The sequence below is a fragment of the Pristis pectinata genome, chromosome 8 (genome assembly GCF_009764475.1).
Source record: "Pristis pectinata isolate sPriPec2 chromosome 8, sPriPec2.1.pri, whole genome shotgun sequence".
In the NCBI taxonomy this organism is placed as follows: Eukaryota; Metazoa; Chordata; class Chondrichthyes; order Rhinopristiformes; family Pristidae; genus Pristis; species Pristis pectinata.
Window position 1 is genome coordinate 44419050 of NC_067412.1, and position 22494 is coordinate 44441543.

General features: G+C 49.3%; 1 protein-coding gene across 2 annotated transcripts in view; it reads left to right on the forward strand.

The window, feature by feature from the left end:
- LOC127573033 (protein kinase C beta type) overlaps nt 1-22494 on the forward strand; it is a 263973-nt gene that overhangs the window by 177895 nt on the left and 63584 nt on the right. For both annotated transcript variants that reach the window (XM_052020799.1, XM_052020801.1), the window contains exons 4-10: nt 858-969; nt 2153-2281; nt 14212-14368; nt 15185-15319; nt 16059-16158; nt 17884-18030; nt 20778-20951. In XM_052020799.1, coding sequence (XP_051876759.1) covers nt 858-969; nt 2153-2281; nt 14212-14368; nt 15185-15319; nt 16059-16158; nt 17884-18030; nt 20778-20951 — 954 coding nt within the window. The remainder of the gene's footprint in view (nt 1-857; nt 970-2152; nt 2282-14211; nt 14369-15184; nt 15320-16058; nt 16159-17883; nt 18031-20777; nt 20952-22494) is intronic.

Genomic DNA, 22494 nt, shown 5'->3' on the forward strand with positions numbered 1-22494 from the left:
ATAGATGGGGCCTTCAACAGAAGCTCTGTGGCGGTGTACACACTCCACACAGTGTCACCCTCAGGCCTCCTGAACACCGCTGTAAACCAGTGGACCTGTCACAGCAGTGTGAAACAGTTTCTATGGTGACCTCCATCAGACTCTCCCTGCAGTGCTCAGCTACATCATCCCTCGTTGTCCTGTCTTTGTATACGACCTCCTTACCCGCCTTCATCTTCCTCCCTGCCCACATCTGTCTCTCCATCAGGGAACAGAGAAAGGTGGCTTCCACTTCCTGGAGGATGTCGTGGTCATCCCATGGTGGTGATGTCGCATTCCTTAGATGTAAAACCCAATCAATCCCTCCCTCATGTACCCATTATCTGCCATCCCGGCCCCCCCCCCCCCCATTACCCATCAGTCACTCCTCTCCCCCGTTACCCACCCTCCCCATCATCCATCAGTCCCAACCATCCAACATTATCCATCAGTCTCACCTCTCCCCTCCCCATTACCCACCAGTTCCTCCCCCATTCCTCATTACTCTCTTTTTCATCACCACTTCTCTGTCACTCACTAGCTCTGCCTGTGGAGCCTCACAGAGTGTGGTCCCATGGTTAGTGCTGTGTGAACTTGGCCAACATCCTATTGAGTGACTGACTGTCAGTAGTGACACAGTTGGCGGCTCTCACTTTTTGAGCATGTAGACTGTGGATGTTAGTTGGTTGCAGCCTCTCCCTCCCCATTCGTTGGTCAGCAGAGTGAGGTGCACTGGGTTCAAGTGCAGTCAGTGACTGGGATGCGTGCCTTCCCTCGGGTTCTGCTTGCTTTGTTTCTTGCCATTTTGTGACCAGATTTCTGTATTTTCTTTGTTTCAGGATCCCCGAAACAAGCATGGATTCAGGATTCACACTTACTCCAGCCCAACATTCTGTGATCATTGTGGCTCCCTGCTTTATGGGCTCATCCATCAGGGCATGAAATGTGACTGTAAGTGACACAGTTCTGGGTGTAACTTAGTCCCTACACCTGTTGAGAGAGCAGCATAAAGTGGGGCTGTCAGGCAGAGGAGATCTAGCAGGGTTTGCAGGGGAAACCTCCTGATATTGAGGACGTGGGTGTCACAGAGAGGATGGGTCTACTCTCTGCTCCTGGCGGCTGGGAAATGTGGTGATGAGCTTTCACCCTATGCCACTGATACCGGGCCAGAGGACAGTTCAACTCCAGTGGAGAGGACTGGGGGTCTGTAGGGTGAGTGACAGGTCTCATTGCCAAAGGATGTAACGATTTTGAAACAGCAGGTTGCCAGTAATCTGACATCTACACTGACAAGTTTTTAACAAATGTAAATCAAAAAAAAACTGCAGGTGCTGGAAATCTGAAATAAAAGCAGAAAACACTGCATTACACTCGGTAGGTCAGGCAGCACCTGTGAAACAGAGTCGATGTTTAAGTTTCAAGACCCTTCGTCACTCTCCCACTCTGACCTCTCTTGAGTACGGGCCCCTACACAGTTACAGCAAAGCTCAACACAAGTCTGAGGAGCGACACCTTGGTAATGAGGGGATGGGGATGTCATTATCTGGCGGCAAAGGTTAGGGGGTGGGTATATTGTTATCTGGGGTCGAGGGTTGGGGGTGTGGGTATCATTAGTTGGGGTCAGGGTTGGGGGTATCATCTGGGGTCAAAGGTTAGGGGGTGCGTGAATCATCTGGGGTCAGGGTGAGAGTGGGGTATCATTATCTGGGGTCAAAGGTTAGGGGGTGAGTGTATCGTGTGGGGTATCGTTATCTGGGGTGAGGGTTATACTTGGGTAGAGATGGCAGTGTTGTGGATCTTCTCTCCCAGGTTCAGTGATCTGTTTGTCGCCTGGTGACGGGAGCTTTGATGAGGATTTGGGAATGTTTTGGGGCTTGTGTTTGTGTCTGAGGTTTCAATGGGCCCCTGAGTTTTGGAGACATAATGACCTCGGGGTCACCGTCGTGGGACATGCTGGTTGATCCGGATCAGTTAGATCAGAGCTTGCTGTGGGGAACACACCCTGTTCCCAGAGTGAGTGAGAATCCGCAGGGTGTGGCCAGGTAGGGTCAGCGCTATCCTGACAGCACTGGGGAGCTGCTGCCTGATTGAAGGTGTGGGTAGCACTGAGTGAAGTCACTGTCTTTCTTTGCAGCCTGTATGATGAATGTCCACAAGCGATGTGTCTCCAACGTGCCCAGTATGTGTGGCATGGACCACACTGAACGACGAGGACGTATCTTCATCAAGGCAGAAATAGTCAAGGACCTGCTCACTGTCCTGGGTAAGTGTTACATTGTGCTGCTAACAGGCAAATTCTGACCCTCAGACACACACCCGCACAATGAACTGGATTAGTGCTTTCTAATATATTGAACTAGGCTGTTGTATCTGGTTTATCCATGGAAATTGGTGTAACATTAGCCCAGCTACATCATCATCACTATCACTGAAGCACACGTGAAAATGGACTTTGCCCTAATAACCCTAAAAGAACATCCCTCCACCAACCTTACCTCATTGCACCACACTGACCTTTGACAATGAAGGTTCCCGGTGACACCCTGGAACACGTGAAGCCACTTGCCAGTTAAGGCAGACTGTCATCAATGTGTCAGCAGAACCTTTGGTCAAATTAGGAAAAGGGTGTTTGAAGATGAAGAGACCTTAGACCTGGTACAAGATTCCTGGTGTATGGGCAGCAGTAATCCCCGCACTCCTGTGTGTTTCTGAAATCTGGACTCAAGGCACTGGAGAGATACTACCAACGTTGTCTCCATAGAATTCTCCTGATCTACTGTCAGGATAAGCACTCACTCCATCACTGATGCATGTTAGCAGCAGTTTGTACCATCTACAGGATGCACTAAGACCCCTTAGACAGCACCTTACAAACCCACCGCCTCTACCAGCTAGAAGGACAAGGGCAACAGAAGCATGGGAACACCACCACCTGGAAGCTGCCCTCCAAATTACACACCATCTTAAATCAGAAATATGTCGCCATTCCTTCACCATCACTGGGTCAAAGTCCTGGAACTACATCCCTAACAGCATTGGAATTCAATGACAGTAAGGTCAGTAGACGAGACAGGGAGCACAGCAGGGAACGAGGAAGAACTGTTGAGTTAAATTCCATTTATTTCAATGCAAGAGGCGGATGAACTCAGCATGGATAGCTACATTGGGCTGGGATATTATAGCCAATACAGAAACGTAGCTAAAAGAGGGACCGGACTGGTAGCTAAATGTCCCACGGTACAGGTGCTATAGGCAGGATGCAGGTGGAGGAAAGAGAGGAGGGGGAGCTGCATTTCTTAGTAAGGAGAACACCATGGCAGTAGTCCGAGATGAAATTACTGAGGGATCATCCAGTGAGACTTTCTGGGTGAAGCTGAGAAAAAAGAAGGGGATGGTCACCTTGTTGGGATTTTACTATAGGCCCCCTAATAGTTAATGGGAATTAGAGGAACAAATATGCAGGGAGATTGCAGAAAGTTGCAAGAATAATAGGATTGTCATGGTAGGGGATTTTAACTTCCCTAATATCGACTGGGGAATAGTGCTAAGGGCTTAGATGAGGTGAAACTTGTTGAGTGTGTTCAGGAAAATTTCCTTGGGCAATATATAGAAGGCCCTACCAGGGAGAGGGCAATGCTTGACCTACTCTTGAGAAATGGGGCAGGACAAGTGACTGACATGTCAGTGGGGAGCACTTTGGGACCAACAACTGTAGATCTAGTATTTTAAAATTAGTTTTGGAAAGGGACAGATGTGGCCCACAAGTTAAATTTCTAAATTGGGGCAAGGCAAATTTTGATGATATTAGAAGCTTGCAAAAGCTGAATGGAGTAGATTGTTTGCAGGCAAAGGGATGTCTAGCAAGTGGGAGGCTTTTAAAAGTGAGATATCGAGAGTTCAAGATCTACATGTTCCAGTTAGATTGAAAGGCAAGGCTGGTAGGAGTAGGGAACCCTGGATGATGAGGGATATTGGGGCTCTAGTCAGGAAAATGAAAGAGGTCAGGTGCAGGCAGCTGGGATCAAGTGAATCCCGGGAGGAGTATAGGGGTTGCAGGAATATACACAAGAAGGAAATTAGAAGGGCAAAAAGGAGGCATGAGATAGCATTGGTGGAAAAGCTTAAGGAGAATTTAAAGAGATTTTTACAAGAAAAATAGTAACTAGGGAGAAAATAGACCCCCTCAAAAACCAAAGTGGACATCTTTGTGTGGAGCCACAGGAGACTGGAGAGGTACTCAATGATATATTTCTCCTATGTTTTTACCATGGAGAAAGATATGAAGACTTTGGAGACAGAAGAGATTGCAGATGTTGGAATCTGGAGCAACAATGTGCTGGAGCAACTCAGTGGGTCATGCCGTGTCTGTGGGAGGAAAGAAATTGTCGAAGTTTCGGGTTGAAACCCTGCATCAGGATGAAACATCAACAATTTCTTTCCTACCACAACTGCCACATAACCTGCTGAGTTCCTCCTGCACATTGTTTGTTGATGAAGACTTTAATGGGGATGTCTTGGGGATAGTCTGCATCACAGCAGAGGAGGTACTGGATGTCTTAAAACAAATGAAGATAGATAAGTTTCCAGGGCCTGATCATATGTATCCAAGAACACTGTGGGAAGCTAGAGAAGAAGTTGCAGGAGCCCTGCAAGAGACATTTGCATTATCATTTACGATGGGTGAAGTGCCAGAAGATGGCTAATGTTGTTCCTTTATTTAAGAAGGGCTGCAAAGAAAAACCTGGAAGTTATAGACCATTAAGCTGAACATCTACCAGAGGGTATTCTGAAGAATGGTGGAAAGACAGGTGTTGATTAGGGATACTCAGCATGGCTTTGTGCGTGGGTGATCATGTTTCATGAATTTGATCGAATTTTTGAAGAAGTGACCAAGAAGGTTGATGAGGGCAGGATGGTAGATGTAGTCTATATGGAATTCAGTAAGGCCTTTGATAAGGTTCCATGTGGTAGACTGCTATGGAAATTTAGATTGCATGGGATCCAGGGAGAATTAACTAATTGGATACAGATTTGGCTTGATGATAGGAAGCAGAGGCTGATGGTGGAAGGTTGTTTTTCAGACTGGAGTCCTGTGACTAGTGGTGTCCCCCCCCAGGGTTCAGTGCTATTTGACAAACAGCCCATTGCTATTTGTCATCTATATCAGTGATTTGGATGAGAATGGTTAGTAAGTTTGAAGATGACACTAAATTGACAGTGATTGACAGTCATTGACAGTGATCTGGATCAGGTTATCAGGATTTACCGAGGGATCTTGATCAGCTGGTTAAGAGGGCCGAGGAATGGCAAATGGAGTTTAATCCGGATAAATGCGATGTGTTATTTTGGGAAGACAAATGAGAGTAGGACTTTCACAGTAATCATTAGGGCCTTGAGGAGTGTTGTAGAACAGAGGGACCTAGGAGTACAAGTACATGGTTCCCTGAAAGTGCTGTTGCAAGTAGACAGGGTGACAGGGTGGTGAAGAAAGCTTTTGGCATGCTGGCCTTCATCAGTCAAGGCATTGAGTATAAAAGCTCGGAGGTCATGGTGCAGTTGTGCACGATGCTGGTGAGGCCACACTTGAATATTGTGTTCCGTTTTGGTATCCCTGCTAGAGGAAAGATGCCATTAAACTGGAAAGAGTATAGAGGAGATTTATGAGGATGTTGCTAGGACTTGAGGGACTGAGTCATAGAGAGAGGTTGAGCAGGTTGGAACTTTACTCACTGGAGTATAGGAGAATGAGGGGTGATCCTATAGAGGTGTATAAAATTATGAGGGGCATAGATAGGGTGAATATGCAGTCTTTTTCCCAGAGTTGGGGAATCAGGAACTAAAGGGCAAAGGTTAAGGTGAGTGGGGAGAGATTTAATATTAACCTGAGGGACAACTTTTCACCTGGAGAGTGGTCAGTATATGGAATGAGCTGCCAGAGGAAGTGATTGAGACGGGTACATTATCAACATTTAAAAGGTAATTGGACAGGTACATGGATAGGAAAGGTTTAGAGGATATGGGCCAAACATGGGCAAATGGGACTAGCTTGGATGGGAATCTCGGTTGGCATGGCCTGGTTGGGCCAAAGGGCCTGTTTCTGTGCTGTACCCACACCTCAAGGATTGCAGTGGTTCAAGAATGCTGGTCACCACTACCTTCTCAAGGGCAACTAGGGATGGGCAATTAAATGCAGGCTCAACCTACGAAGTCCATACTCCTTGAATCAATATGTATAAACAAAAAGCCAAGGTCAGTGTCTTCCCTGGCCACCAGTCAACACTGAGACTCTAGTTACTCTCGGTAGGATACATAGGACGAGACGTGTCATTCATAAATCTGACTCCAAAGCAGACTCTGTGTTCTGAGCTCTGGCCTGGGAAGTGATTACCAGATGGAGATATGAAAAGATTCAAGGATGTACTCATTGCCTTGTTGCTGGAAAAATGGGAATCTCTGCCCATGACGGCACACAGTGTACAAGAAGCATTGGGCATGGTAGAGCACCTTGAGTTGTTGTGCACTGGGAGCACACTGAGGTGCTGTGTAAGCGCCAGAAGGAGTGCACCGTCTCACAAACTGCAGCGCCACAGTACGCAGTCTGTGGAAGAATCTGCAGTTCCCACATTGGCCTCATCAGCCATCTCAGATCCAAGAGGACCGGAACGGAAGTAAGTCATCCTTGATAGCGAGGGAGTGCCTCAGAAGAGAATTGGCACCATCTGGTGGAGCATGTCTATTAATACAACTGAACTCTTGCTGGGCTAAGCCACACTTGATCAGTGACAGCATGAATCTCAGCTGATGCTTCCTATGATCTAATGCATGTTGTCTATGCAAGAGTGGGGAAAATTGGCATCACATTTGAACTTTTTAACAGAAAAGTATAATTATTTTAAACAATGTAAAATATGTTCTTCACAGAACCAATGTCAGAATTGCAAATACCATCTAGACTTAAATCCACAAGAAGTGTTTGATTATTTGAAGAGATGATAGACCGATGACCACTGAACAGTAGATTGAACAGCCCTGTGCTGTGAGCAGTTCTAACACCAATTTTAAGGCTCCCAGACACTGATTCTCCAGGTGACATGGAATTGTTACAAGGTGGTTTATTCTCATCCAGACAGGTGTTGTACTGAGGAGTGCCGCATTGATGGAGGTGCTGTCTCCCAGTGAGAAGTCAACCGACCTTATCTATCCATCTCAGGACACAGAGCACAGTCAGAGCAGATCAGACAGGGTTATCCAGTAACTAGCACTCCTCCCTCTCTCTTTCTCTTCCCCCCTCCCTCTCTCTCTCTTTCTCTTCCCCCTCTCTTCCCCTTCCCCTCCCCCTCTTTCTCTTCCCCCTCCCCTCCCTCTCTCTCTTTCTCTTCCCCCTACCTCTCTCTTCCCCCTCCCCTTCCCCTCCCTCCCTCTCTCTTCCCCCTCCCCTTCCCCTCCCTCCCTCTCTCTTTCTCTTCCCCCTCCCCTCCCTCTCTCTTCCCCCTCCCCTTCCTCCCACTCTCTTTCTCTTCCCCCTCCCCTCCCTCTCTCTTCCTCTGCCCCACACCCTTGGAAGTTTCTCTGTCACGTGCCACTCTCTTCCCACTCCTGCCTTGACTTTTCTTTGAGTATACTGACCCTCGACCCCCGCGCCTTCTTCCTGTACAGCCTACACCTCTGTCTCTTCCCCTGTGACTAAAGATAGTCTGAGGTAGCTGCCCTCTCTGCCCTCCTCCCAGCCCTAACACAGTACCCTGGAGCAGTTGGCAGTCGCTCTACTTGCCACTCTCTCTCCCTTCACTTCCCACCCCCCCTGCACTCCTCCCCCTCCCTGCACTTCTCTCCCCTCCCCCCCCCCACCCCTTCTCCCTCTTTCCCCTCTCCGCTCTTCTCTTCTCCCCCTTCTCCTGATCCCCTGGCTGGAGTGAACATATTGTTGGAACCAGAGCAGCAATGGGGATTCATAGAAGCAAATGAACCTGGAGGCTAGTTCTGTCTGACTCGGGGGACGAGCACTGCGGTTGTACAAAGTGGCGGGGAAGTCTGCCTGTTCCTGTGTGGTTTGTGAAATGGCCAGGAGAGGGGGCAGCTGCCTCACGTCTGAACAGGCGATGTGTCTCCAAACTGGAACATGGCAGAGCTCTCAGCAGAAAGGCACACGGCCCTAAATGTGGCAGTGAACTCCAGCTGTGCCTCTGCTCATGCGGCTCCCTCCTACTCCAGCTGCTGGGGTCCTGGGAGAGCGGGATGTGGACGAGGCCAGTCTGTTTCAACTCTCCATTTCCCTCCCCCAAACTCCTGGACTGGGTGGAGGGAGGGGGCAGAGGCGTGCTGAGTGAGAGAGAGAAAAGAAAGAACGTCAGGGTGGAGAGGGGAACGGGAGAGGTCTGGTGTACGTGCATCTCCCCGGCTGATGAGTGTTTCTCCCTCCCTCTCCTACCACATTGTGTTGGTTAGACTGGTGTTGGTGAGATTCAGTGCTTCCCTCCTCCTGTGGGGCTGAGGATTTCTGCTGGGCAGAATGACTGGTGATTGCTGGTCTGGGACACTGGGACAGGGCAACATACCTCAACCCCCAACTCTGTCTCATTGGGACATGGTGATATTTCCCCCTCCCCCTACCCCATCTCACTTGGAAACGGCGATATCTCCCCCTTACCCTGTCCCAATGACTTCCACCCCATCCCATTCCACTGTCTGGGAGCTGACAATCCTGCAACCAGATAATGATCTAGCAGAGCCCCCACTGCCACACTCGGCTCCCTGCAGAGAGGTGTCCTGGGCCTGGTGTCTGTAACCGCTGGCGTCTCAGCAGGTGCTGACAGGAGTCGTGTAGGAGCGTACCTGTTAGCGCGACGCTATTACAGCGCCAGCGATCGGGTTTCGATTCCTGTCGCTGTCTGTAAGGAGTTTGTACGTTCTCCCGTGTCTGCATGGGTTTCCTCCGGGTGCTCCGGTTTCCTCCCACATTCTAAAGACCTACGGGTAGGTTAATTTGGGGGTTTAAAATGGGCGGCGCAGACTCATTGGGCCGGAAGGGCCTGTTACCACGCTGTAAATAAATAAAATAATAAAATACTGAGAGGCAGGAGGCTCAGCTTACTCGTCAGGTGGACACCAGTCCAAAGCCCACCAGTCAGGCCATGTCAGAGGTTGGGCACTGCCCTCTGTGCTCAGGCTCCAGTGTTTCAGGTTTGCCCTTCATTTGTCATTGCTCTGGATCACTTCTCCCTCCGTTCCACATGGTAGGTTTCTTCAGAAGGTCAGAGGGCATGGAATCCAGGGAGGCTTGGCCGTCTGGATTCAGAATTGGCTTGCCTGTAGAAAGCAGAGGGTTGTGGTGGAGGGAGTGCATTCGGATTGGAGGGCTGTGACTAGTGGTGTCCCACAAGGATCAGTTCTGGGACCTCTACTTTTCGTGATATTTATTAATGATTTGGATGAGGGGGTAGAAGGATGGGTTAGCAAGTTTGCAGACGACACAGAGGTCAGTGGTGTTGTGGATAGTGTGGAGGACTGTCGAAGCTTGCAGAGGGACATTGATGGGATGCAGAGCTGGGCTGAGAAGTGGCAGATGGGGTTCAATCCAGAGAAGTGTGAGGTGGTACACTTTGGAAGGACAAACTCCAAGGCCTAGTACAAGGTTAATGGCAGGATTCTGGGTAGTGTGGATGAGCAGAGGGATCTGGGGGTTCATATCCACAGATCACTGAAAGTTGCCTCACAGGTGGATAGGGTAGTTAAGAAAGCTTATGGGATGCTAGCTTTCACAAGTCGTGGGATTGAGTTTAAGAACCGTGAGGTAATGATGCAGTTCTACAAAACTCTGGTTAGACCACACTTGGAGTACTGTGTTCAGTTCTGGTTGCCTCATTATAGGAAGATGTGGAAGTGTTGGAAAGGGTGCAGGGGAGATTTACCAGGATGCTGCCTGGATTGGAGAGTATAGGTTATGAGGAGAGACTAAGGAAGCTAGGTCTTTACTCATTGGAGAGAAGGAGGATGAGGGGAGACATGATAGTATTTTTAATATTTTGTACGGGAAGTCCCCAACTTACGAACGCCTGTACATACGAACTGACCTTCGTGGTCTTAACGACCTTCGGTTCGTAAGCGGGCCCGGCCCCCGATCCTACCACGGCGGCGGTCCATCTTCTTTGGCCTAATCCTGGGCAAGTGCGCATGCACGGCTGCGATCCCCAGGCCAAGTGCACATGCGCAGCCGCGATCCCTGGGCCAAGTGTGCATGTGTGGACACTGTTCAGAGTTGCAGACAAAATCGGGTTACGAACAGTCTCAAAATCGGAACTCGTTTGTAACCCGGGGACTTCCCGTACAAAATATTAAAGAGGAATAGATAGAGTAGACAGCCAGTGCCTCTTTCCCAGGGCACCAATGCTCAATACAAGAGGGCATGGCTTTGAAGTAATGGGTGGGAAGTTCAAGGGAGATATCAGAGGGAGGTTTTTCACGCAGAGAGTGGTTGGTGCATGGAATGCGCTGCCTGGGGTAGTGGTGGAGGCAGATATGTTGGTCAAGTTCAAGAGATTGTTAGATAAGCATATGGAGGAATTTAAAATAGGAGGATATGTAGGAGGAAGGGGTTAGATAGATTTAGGTGTGGTTTAAAGGTCGGCACAACATCGTGGGCTGAAGGGCCTGTGTTGTGCTGTATTGTTCTATGGTTGCCGAGTCTGCGTCACAGGCAGGAGCTCTCGCCGCGCTGTGCGTCAGACACTGGCTTACGGCTGGTGCAGGGACCCAGGCTCTCACTGAGCTCCTACCTCACACTGAGCTCCCAAGCTTACACCACAGTCCCAACAGCTCCCAGGTTGAGAGGTTCTGAGATCGTCCCTGGCACCTGCTTCACTGAGATCTACCCATGCTCCTCGGGTGTTATGAGGTGGAGCAGGCTTAGGGAACAAGCAAGGCGAGGGTCAAATAAATGGTCATTGGAACTTGGTATCTGTTTTTAAAAAAAAGAGAAATGATTATGATGGATCTACCATTTAAATTTCCAAACATGAAGAGGAATGTGCCAGCCACAGGCTGTGGGCTGGGACAGGTGGAGAAACCTCATATATCATGGCCTGCAGTGAGTTACTGAGCTCTCTCCACCCACCGCCTGCTCTGTTTTCTGCTGGATCTCCGCCCTCAGGAGCTTATAGACTGCTGCAAGGTTGTACCTTTAATCTGACACGGGGTAGTACAATGGAGCAAAGGAAGCAGAGAGGTGATGTGATAGAAACATATAAAATTATGAGAGGCATAGATAGGGTAGATAGCCAGTGTCTGTTTCCCATGGTTGGGTGTCTAACACTAGACGGCATAGGTTTAAGGTGAGAGGGAGAAGGTTTAAAGGGGATCTCAGAGGTAAATATTTCACGGGGTAGTTGCTGTCTGGAGTGAGCTGCCAGGGGAGGTGGTGGATTCGGGAACGGTAACAACATTTAGGAGGCATTCGGACACATACTTGACTGAGGGGGACATGGATATGGAATTAGTGCAGGCAAGTGGGATTCGTATAGATCAGCACGATGGTTGGCATGGACATGACGGGCCGAAGGGCCTGTTTGTGTGCTGTATGACTCTAGAGCTCTGTGATGAGGTGATTGAGGTAACTTTAGAGGGTTGTGTCGTGCTACTGACCACTGGACAGCTGCAGGGGAGGCAAGTGGGCTTGGAGGGGAGGAGGTGCAAGGATGCGAAGGGGCCTTACCAGGAGCAGACGCCCATGGTCATAAGCCTCTGTGCATTGCCAATCTGCTGGGATGAACGATGACCAGGAGCATGGTGACCAGTGTCGATGATCAGCCAGCTGGACCTCTCAGTGTCCCGAAGATTCAGCCATTAGTTCTGGAGAGGTAGTTCAGGTGAAGATTCCACTGCGTGGCAGCGAGTTGTCCAAGAGCCTCACCCCTCCCATTTACTGTCATTCATCCTGTTCTGGTTCCTGTTTACTGCAGGGTAGTAAAGCTCAGGGTGGCACAGCTGTCAGAGCCACTACCTCACAGCGCCAGAGACCTCTGGTGTTGTCTGTGCAGAGTTTACACATTCTTCCTGTGACTGTGTGGGTTTCCCCCGGGTGCTCTGGTTTCCTCCCACATCCAAAAGATGTGCGGGTCAGTAGGTTAATTGCCTTCAATAAATTGCCCCTAGTGTGTAGGTGAGTGGTAGAATCTGGGGGGAGTTGATGGGAATGTGGGGAGAATAAAAGTGGGATTGGTGTAAATGGGTAGTTGATGGTCAGCATGGACTCAGTGGACTGAAGGGCCTGTTTCTGTGTTGTATCTGTCTATGACTATGACTGCCACATATGTGGGATGTGTGAAGTTAAATTTTGCTGAGCTGTGATAAGCTGCAGAGCGTAGGTATGGATTTTGGATGAACACTTTTGGACTGCTGTGTGGTACTGTCAGAGGGGAGAGGAGCTCAGCTATTGCCTGTGGAATCACCGATGAATGGGTAGAGATCATGTCTGGGAGTTCCATCGCCTCCCCACCACACCACAGCTCTGCTCCACTGCTACCTCACAGCACTCTGGATGTATTCCCAGGAGAGCAGGTATGGGACCAACCATAGGGAGACCTACTGCTCCTTCTGGGTAACTTCACCACCTCTGGCCAGGCCTGGTCAATAAGCAGGGAAGGCCAACACCCATAGGTGGATGATCCAGGTGTCCCTTGTAACCAAAAGCCTGCTTGTCAGAGGGACCTTGTGAGAACAAAGGTCCTGAGTCAGGGTCCTCCGCCCCTGTGTGTGAGAGAGTCTGCCATTCCCACTTTGACCCCATCAGCCACAGAACTGGAGTGGAGGCAGTCACCATGAATCCTGGGGGGGTGCCGAAGGGAACGGGCATTGTAGCATCATGAGCATAGAGCTGTGTCTGTGATGGTGCCGCTGGGAACTGATGTGAACCCCCCACCCACTGCTGCTCCCAGCAGTGAATTAGCCTGCAATTGGTTGAGGAGAGGCTGCCAATGGGGGCCAGTGTGGAGCAGGCCAGGGATCCAGGGGTGGTCCATTCGACTGATGGAAGCTTCTGTGTTGACAGTCAGAGATGTCTCCATGGTAATGGAGTTTGTTACCATGGAGAAGTCTCGGGGCTGCAGGGAGACAGACAAAGACGAGGAGATGGGCTTCCATCTCACCCAACAGGTGGACATGAGGGTGCCTGTCAACACAGAACAGGATCTGCCGGTCCCAGCGACAGCCACACTCACTGTGAGGGCCACACTTCAGCTCACCCCAGTCCACCCAACATCAGTCCCCACCAGGGGCAGGGGTTCACACAAAGTACTGTGACCACAGTAGCTCACAGCTTGAGCAGTGAATATGTAAGGTGCAGGGGCTGGGTATGTGTTACTGAGACTGGAGGAGTAAGGGTGTACTGTGGGGCAGCAGTGTGGTGCTGGGAGTGTCAGGGCCTCCTCAACCTTCCTCACACACCACCACCCCCCCCCCCCTATTCCTCACACACCACCACCACCCGCCCCTTCCTCACACGTCTCTCACACTCCATCCCAGATTGGCTGTGTGTTGTCAACCAGCTCCTGTCGGACAGGAGGATAGCCTGCTGTGCTCCAGGGTCTCAGGACAGCAGGGTGTGGGAGTGACTGTTAGTGCTGTATGCTACCCCACTCCCAAACCAGCAGAGGGGTGGTGACTGCAGGCGGGCAGCAAAGTCCCACACACACACTGCCTGATCCCAGGCTGGCCCCAGAGGTGGGGATGGAGGCTGTGGGGTGGAAAGGGATCAGGGGCTGTGGTGGGGTGGGTGGAGATCAGCAGTGGCGTTGGAGTGGGGGGGGGGGGGGTGTTTGTGCGATTGGATTGGGCTTTGGAGAGGGAATGGGGAGGGGTTAAAGACCAGCAGTTGAGTTTTATAATGGAAAATGCAGAACGGAACATTATAACTGAATGCCTCCAAAATAAATCCACCCTCTTGGATTGGAGCAGAGCTCCTTTGATGTGCTCCCACTGATGTTTTAAATTAAATGTTAAAGCCAGGAACACAGACCGAAACTTAATGGTTTTAGCCTGTGGGATGGACTGAATGTGGGTGTTTCTAAGTTGAAGTTTGCTGAAGGAATTGTCTCCAAAGTCACAAATTCCCAACCAATGTCAGCTGGGTTATTGGATGGTGTACCTTGTGTGTGATATTATAACATGTCCACCCTCTGCTTCCTGTCTGTCTTTGTGCAGTGAAAGAAGCCCGGAACCTGGTGCCCATGGACCCCAATGGCCTCTCAGACCCCTACGTGAAGTTGAAGCTGATTCCTGACCCAAAGAGTGAGAGCAAGCAGAAAACCAAGACCATTAAATGTTCCCTCAACCCAACCTGGAACGAGAGCTTCACATTGTAAGGGCAAACCATATACAAACTGCTAGACAACAGAGAGTTGACTGTGTGAACAAAAGTGATGTCAGTATTGGAATAACTGGCTAGGCTGTAGGTTGGTAGGGGCTGACTATGTCTGTCTGTGTGTATCCCAATCCCAGATCAATATGTGGAGCAACAAAGAAACTGCTGGAGGAACTAAGTGGGTCGAACAGCATCTGGGGGGGGGGGGGGAAATCCAGGCCCTGATTCAGGGTTTTGACCTAAAATGTCAACAATTCCTTTCCCCTCACAGAGACCCGCTGAGTTCCACCAGCAGATTGTGTATTGCTCTGGATTCCAGTATCTGCAGTTTCTTGTGTCTCCAGATCAATATTTACCTGACTCCTTGTTCCATAAAATTAATCATTCGAGACAAATCAGCCCAGTTTGAATACTCGCTCTCTCCTCACTGACACATGCTGGCTCGCGCACGTACCTTCCACAGGCAGCACCTTGGCCAGGCTTCTTCTACCATGCACGTGGGAACACTGCTTCCTTCTACTTCCCCTCTGTGCTCTGGCCCTACAAGTGTAACATTCCTTCATTGCCTGTCAAAACCCTGAGCAAGACTGTGGAAGTAGTTGTAGTGCCTGCCCCAGGGACGCAGAGGGATGGGCTGATCCCAGCCCCAGAATTAACCTGGGCCTCACCAGAGTCTGTTCATGCATGTTGCTGAGAGACACACATCCACCGTGTTCTGGGAGGCAGACTCTCTCCCACACACTTGCCCTGGTTACTGCAATGAGCCGTCCTTGCCTCCTAATTCTTGGTCTTCATGTCATTTTCCCCCTACAGCAACCTAAAGGACTCTGACAAGGATCGGAGGCTTTCTATTGGAATATGGGACTGGGATCTAACCAGCAGGAATGATTTCATGGGATCGCTGTCTTTTGGCATCTCGGAGCTGCAGAAAGCAGGGGTCAATGGCTGGTAAGTGGAGGATGCTTCTGTTTCATTCGAACTGAAGGAGGTGGCAGCCACGTCTGTTCTTGTGGTACAGTGCTGTAATGTGGGATGATCCTGATTACAAACAAGTCAGGTCTCCAAACATCTAGTGTGTCTATTGCATTGCGGCAGGCCTCATAGGCCTCTCTTCATGATCTACCCATTCAAACTTGCCTCAGAGGGACAGGAGCTATTCAGCCCCTCTGGAGCGTTCTGCCAGGATTGTGGCCTCAGCTCCATTTGCCTGCCATTCTTCCATCTCCATGATGACAATATAGATTTAATGTTGATGTGCTACAGTGCTGTGTACCAGCCTGCAAAGAGAACAGATTTGTAAAGATGAGCGTGTTTTGGAAAGATGAATGCCCTGCTTTGTTGTGTCTGTTCTGTTGCTTTCCTTGGTGGCATTCCCTTGTGGGTGGGGTGAGTCCCCGAAACAACCCCAGTGGGCACACCACGCTGTCAGTCCTTCCTGTGAATGGACATTTGGGAGTCCAGCTACCCGTTGCCTGAATCCATCTCGGCTGGAGGCTGAGCGGAGAAGGTGGATGACGCTTCCTCTTTCATCACTGTTTTATTCACTGGAAACATAGCGTTAACACAGATGTGAAGTACCCTCTGGTCCCTCTGTGAGTGGTTTAAACACAACACTGTTTACTGGGCTGTGTCTGTAATGAACGCATCCTGGGTCAGGTGGAAGCTGAGTGTGACATTCCTTGTACAGGTACAAGCTGCTGAGCCAGGAGGAAGGGGAGTACTACAATGTTCCTGTGCCTCCTGATGAGGACATTGAAGGAAATGAGGAGCTGAGGCAGAAATTTGAGGTGAGTGAACTGGAGTCGGCTGGAGCTGGGGTAGGGTCTGGGTAATGAGTCGGGTGGGGCCCATGTAACGGTGTGGGGTGGTGTATGGTCTACGTAAGGGGGTAGGAGCCTGACAACTATCACAAATCCTCAATGTTCAGCCCCAGCCCCCATCCCCACCCCTACCCTTATCCTGCAAACAATGGGTGTTCCGGACACTGGGCTGGATCCGGATTGTAGGACAGGGTTGGAACAGAGTGAATCCTGGATCAGTTACTGGGTCACAGTGGCAAGTGATGTGCAGGCGGTAGTGTGTTGTCGTGGGAAAGTGAAAAGGCCTCGTTCTGTAGGCAGTTTTAACATCATACAATCATTGAAATCAGAGGCACAGGAAGCGTCCAGTCACCCATCAGTGGCCAGAAGTGAAGCTTTGCAGCTAATCACCTCACTCTCCTGTCACGGACACTTAAGTGCTCATCCGAAGATGCTGTTTGTGCCCCACCCTTCCAGACCCCTCCACCCTTCCAACGTTCAATTAAACCCAGGGTCAACCTCACACGGCCAACGTCCCCCACCATCTCTCTCATTCTTCCCATCTAACACACCACAATGCATCCTCCCAAGCTCAGATTGTAATAGCCTCTCCAACCCGGACTGTTTTAGCCCTTCCCCAGACTAATAGCCCACTACTTAGGATGTAGTATTCCTTCCACTTATCGAACTTTAATCCTTGAAACACTAATGCCCCACTTGAGAGTTTTCCCTGCTTCTCAGGCTATAGTCACACCTCAGACTGTAATGCACTCTCTGGGGACTTCATTGCCTCTGGCACTCCTGGGAACGTAAAGGCCCCTCTAGACATTAAAAAGGCCTTCTACCTCTGAGAATGTATTATTCCTCCCAGCCCTTGCACTGTAATAGTCCCTGCTACAACAGACTGGAATTGTCCCTCCCCCACACTCCGACAACACCTCCCAAACCTGCCACCTCTCCCACCAAGATCAGGGCAGCAGGTGTATGGGAACGCCACTGCCTGCAGGTTCCCCTCTGAGTCACCCATGTTAATCATTTGGAGATATACCACTACTCTTTCTAAATGCTGGAACTCCCTCCCCAGCAGCACTGTGACAGTACCTTCACCACAAGGTCTGCAGCTGTTGAAGAAGACGGCTCACCTCCACCTTCTCAAAGGCAGTTAGGGATGGACAATAAATGCTGCCCTTGCTAGCGATATTCCAATCCTGAATTAAGAGAACTTCCCCAGTGATAACAGCCCCTCCCGTTCTTAGCTCAATACACCTCCCACCCGGACTGTAACAGCCAGTCCCTCTTCTTGGCCCACTCTGCCCCCACACCATTTTCCTTGTGTCATAGGAGGAGGCCATTCTGCCCATTAAGTTGATACTAGTTTGAACAATCCCATTCCCCATTAATTTTCCTGTAACCTATTCTTCCTACATTCCCATCAACTCCCCCCAGGTTTTACCCTTCACCTACATACTAGGGGCAATTTATGCAGCCAATTGACCTATGAACCTGCACATTGTTTGGATGTGGGAGGAAACCCATGCGGTCACAGGGAGAACGTACAAACTCCACACAGACATACCGGGGTCTCTGGCACTACCTGCTGTGTCACTTTGCTTCCCTTACAGCCCCATCCCTTTGGCCTTGTAGCCGCTCACAGCTCTTGGCCGTAAGCTGCAGCTCAAGTGTTATTCCCGGTGTTGTTCTGCCTTTTTCCAGAGAGCCAGAATTGGGCCGGGGTCTAAGGTGGCCGAGGAGAAGAGATCCAACTCTTGGTCCAAAATCGACAACAACGGCAATCGAGACAGGGTGAAACTGACTGACTTCAACTTCTTGATGGTGCTTGGGAAGGGCAGTTTTGGGAAGGTAGGACTGGTAACACCGTGTGGCTTCCTGTGTTGGTGTTTGTTCAGGCCATCTGTCTGACACATGCACAATCCCTGCTAATGGTGTTGGAAGGGGGGAGGTCTCCCTCCGCAACACTGCACTTCAGAAAACAGCAGCAATGAGAGAATGGCCAGATAAAGCATTGTTGGTTGGCGGAGAAACCTTGATCAAGAACTGAGGGAATCACCTGCTCTACTTCAGCAAGCGCCATGGGGTCTCCCCAGGATCACAGCCGCAGATTGACATCACATCCAAAGTATCCAATAGCTTTGTTATTCAACGGAACACTGCCTCTTTTACATCACTGCCTTGTCAGAAGTGAGGATATATTGTGAATTAGTTGGTAGGATCTGTCCCATTGGTGGGCTGTCCTCTCACTGGGAATGTGAAGGAAAATTCAATGGACCTACAGAAATCCTGTGTTAAACTGCTGTCCTGAGCTGTGTTATAGCTGTGGAGAAATGTTAATGTGGTGTGAAATAGAGGACAGAGTGGTGGTGTGGGGTGTGCAGTCTCCTGTCCCCGTGCTGTATGCTTTGACCACAAAGTAAATGGCTAAAATAAAAACAGAAAATGCAGGTCAGGTAACATCAGTGGAAGGAGAAACCGAGTTAAACACAGAAATATGGAAACATGGAAGACAGGAGCAGCAATAGGCCATTCAGCCTCCAGCCTGTTCCACCACTCAATGTGACCAAGGCTGATCATCCAGATTCAGTTCCCTTCTCCAGCTTATTCCCCATTTCCCCTGATCTTTCCTGCCACCAAGAACAATCCAACTCCTCCTTGAATATATTTAATGATTTGGCTTCAACTTCTTTCTGTGGCAGAGAATTCTACAGGTTCACACTCTCTGGGAGAAGAAGTTTCTCCTCATCTCAGTCCCAAATGGTCAGCCCTGTATCCTGAGACTTGTGACCCCTGTTCCTGGACTCCCTGCCATTGAGAACATCCTTCCTGCATCTAATCCATCCAGTCCTGTTAGAATTTTGCAGATTTCATTAAGGTCCCCTCTCATTCTTCTAAATTCTAGTGAATGCAGGCCTAATTGACCCAATCTTCCTTCATGTGTCAGCCCTGCACCCCAGAGTACAGTCTTGTGAATCTTCACTGAACTCTCTCCATTACAAGAATATCCTTCCTTGGAAAAGGAGGCAAAACTGCACACATTGTAAAATGTGGTCTCACTAAGGCCATGTACAGTTGCAGTAAGATATTCCTGCTCCTGTACTCAAATCCTCTCAATATAAAGGCCAACATACCATTTACTTTTCCAATCACCTGCTGCACCTGCATGCTTACCTTCATTAACTGATGCACCAGGGTATCCAGGACTTGTCGCACCTTCGCCCTTCTCAGTCTACCACCATGCTGACCCACATTATATTGTATAGCCAAGTGCCTTCCACTCCCTCATCTCCAAGTCACACTGGGGATACTCTGAATTCTTTTCAACACTCACCCTCTCACCCAACATTGTGTCACCTGCAGACTTGGAGATGTGTTTAATTCCCTTATCTAAATCAATATATAGTATAAAGTGGTCAATGTTTCAGTTTGATGACCTTCCATCAGAACTAAGTAAAGTGAAAAGTGAGAAGAGTGTTGTGATGCAGAGAAGGAGGAAGGGAGCAGAAATACTCAGCTGGCCAGGCAGCCTCTCTGGTATGCTCCCAGTGGCACAGATTTAATCAGGAGACCCATTCAGAGATGCAGTACTGATGGGAAGCGTACAAAGGCTGAAGAGGAATGTTTATTCGGGGCTAAGCAATTTAGGGGAGAATTTCGCACCCTGTAACTTCAGGGAGAGGGACATGCACAGATGTTGGGGGAGTGGTGCAGATGAGCGCAGTCAAGGTGAAGGGGTTAGAGATGTGTTTTGTCAGAGCCAGCGTGAGTACTTGAATCGGCCTATCCCGGAATCCCATGGTGGATATGCTGAATACACACACTAATGCTGGCTCTGTCAGTGGGTGTGAAATATCCCAAGGCATTATTTTGAAAAAAAATGGAGATGGAGTTATCTCAGTCACATCACTACATAGACAGATGGCCTGATAATTCGCCTCAATGCCTGCTGAACTCGCGTTGGCTGCTCCGGTACCTCCAATATAATGGAGGCTACACCTCTACAGCATTTTGTTGGCTGTCAAGGGCCTTAAAGTCCATGAAAGGTACCGTATAAATGCAAGTCCTTTATTCCCACCATCCTGTCATCTAAGACACTCACATAGTATTCTTGTTACTCAGGTCAGGAGATCCCCATGGTGGGTAGAGACGCTGCCAAATGCTGTGTGGACCCAGTGGTTCTGATCCAGCTTTTGGTCCTCCTGTGCCAGCCCTAGGAGAATCACTGCAGATAATTTTTCTTGATACTAAAAAAAATCAATCAGGATTTCTGTTCCTATTTAGCATTGTGCTGGAAGACTTGGATGGTTGTTAAGCAAAAATAATGTGGTTGTCAGCTGTGGTACTTTTCACTGCTCCATATCATGCTGGCAGTCAGTGCTTTGATCACATTGAAGCATGACCTGGGTGTGCTTACTGGGCTGTGAGCCAGAACCTGTGGCTGCAAGGCAGGAGAACAATCGCTATTTCAATCACTCCTCGGTCATGCAAGCTTGCAGTATTCATCCAGGCTAACCTGTGTGTGTGTGTGTGTGTGTGTGACGTGTCTGTCTATGCATGTGTCGTGTCTGCGTGTGTGTCCTGTCTGTACTCTGCAGGTGATGTTGGCTGAAAGAAAGGGCACCGATGAGCTGTATGCCATTAAGATCCTGAAGAAGGATGTGGTGATCCAGGATGATGACGTGGAGTGTACCATGGTGGAGAAAAGAGTTCTGGCTGCTCCTGGGAAGCCCCAGTTCCTAACCCAACTGCACTCCTGCTTCCAGACCATGGTAAGTTGGGAAGAGTCCAGAAAGCAGCCTTGTCATCACTGCATTCCCCAAGTGCTGGCCATAAACACTGTACCTCCCGAAGAGAGATTGGAGAGCAGACTTGCATCAGTTACAAGTCCTCAGGGTGATGGGATTCATTGTCCTGTTGCTTGTAACTACCCTCAACAATAATGATTGGTTAGGCACAGAGAGAATCTGTATTAACTGACAAATACAGTTCAGTTAACAACAAGCATGCAAGTCAGACAAAACTAAATATCTGTGTGCACACCCACTAGGTTTCTCTGACCGTCCCTGAAAAGTCAAAGAATAGAAAAGGTAATACCCGGCAATAGGAGTTTATGCTGGTCAGGTGATCCTCTTGATCTTGACATAATTTCCATGTTTCTGACGTGGGATCATTTTTTTAATTTCAAAAATAGACTTTATTCATAATAATAAAAAAAATACAAAGGAATAAACACTACAAAAATAGTTTACATTCATGGTTGTTACGTTCAGTAGTGTAAACTTTTATAAAAATAGCACCTTTGCCACTAATGTGGCTCCCTGAGATGATACCCCTTTCATTGTTCAAGGGGTTACCCCACCCAACTCTACCCCTCCATGTGCGGTAGAGGAAAGAGCCTAGACTGTGGTCCTTCCCCACAGAGCCTTAGCATTGGCTGCATCGAGCTTCAGTGCATCCCTCAGTATGTACTCTTGCAGCTTGGAATGTGCCAGTCAGTAGCATTCCCTTATGGGCGTCTCACTGTGCTGGAAGACCAACAAGTTTTGAGCAGACCAAAGGACGTCCTTCACCGAGTTGACGACCTTCCAGCAGCACTTGCTGTCTGTCTCGGTGTGTGTCCCTGGGAATAGCCTGTAGATCAGAAAGTCCTCTGTTATACAGCTGCTGAGGATGAACCGGGACACAGACCCTTGCATCCTCCTCCACAGCCTCTTAGCAAATCCACAGTGTGCCAAGAGGTGGGTGACCATTTCTTCCCCACTGTAGCTGTCCTGAGGGCAGCGTACATTGGGGGTGATATTGTCGTCTGTAGGAAAAAGCTCTGACTGGGAGAGCACCTCTCACTGCCAGCCAAGTGAGGTCTTGGTGCCTGTTGGTCAGATCTGGCGATGAGGTATTCTCATCCACAGGGGTTGATCTCCAGAGTTTTCACTGCTTCTACTCCCGAAATCCTCCATGCTTATCCCCTTTCTTATCAGATCAAGCTTTTGTGCTCCAATTTCATTGGATCAGGCTTATCTGGCTGGCCTGTATCCACTTTCATTGGATCTGGCCCAAGACTACAAGCAATATTACTTTATTGCTCTTTCACCAGACCTGTGCCTCATGTCACTTTTTGTTCTCCCTGAATCAGACCATTTCAAACCAGTTTAGTTAGGTCAGCCAAACACTGGGCTCAGGTTACTTTAGGTCACAGACTGTTCTTTCCACAAGCCTGCCATTTCTATTCACAAAACAGTTCACAAAATGGTGGCCACAAGAACGGTCTCACAAAATGGCAGCCTCCATTCTTTCAACCACATGGCAAGAACA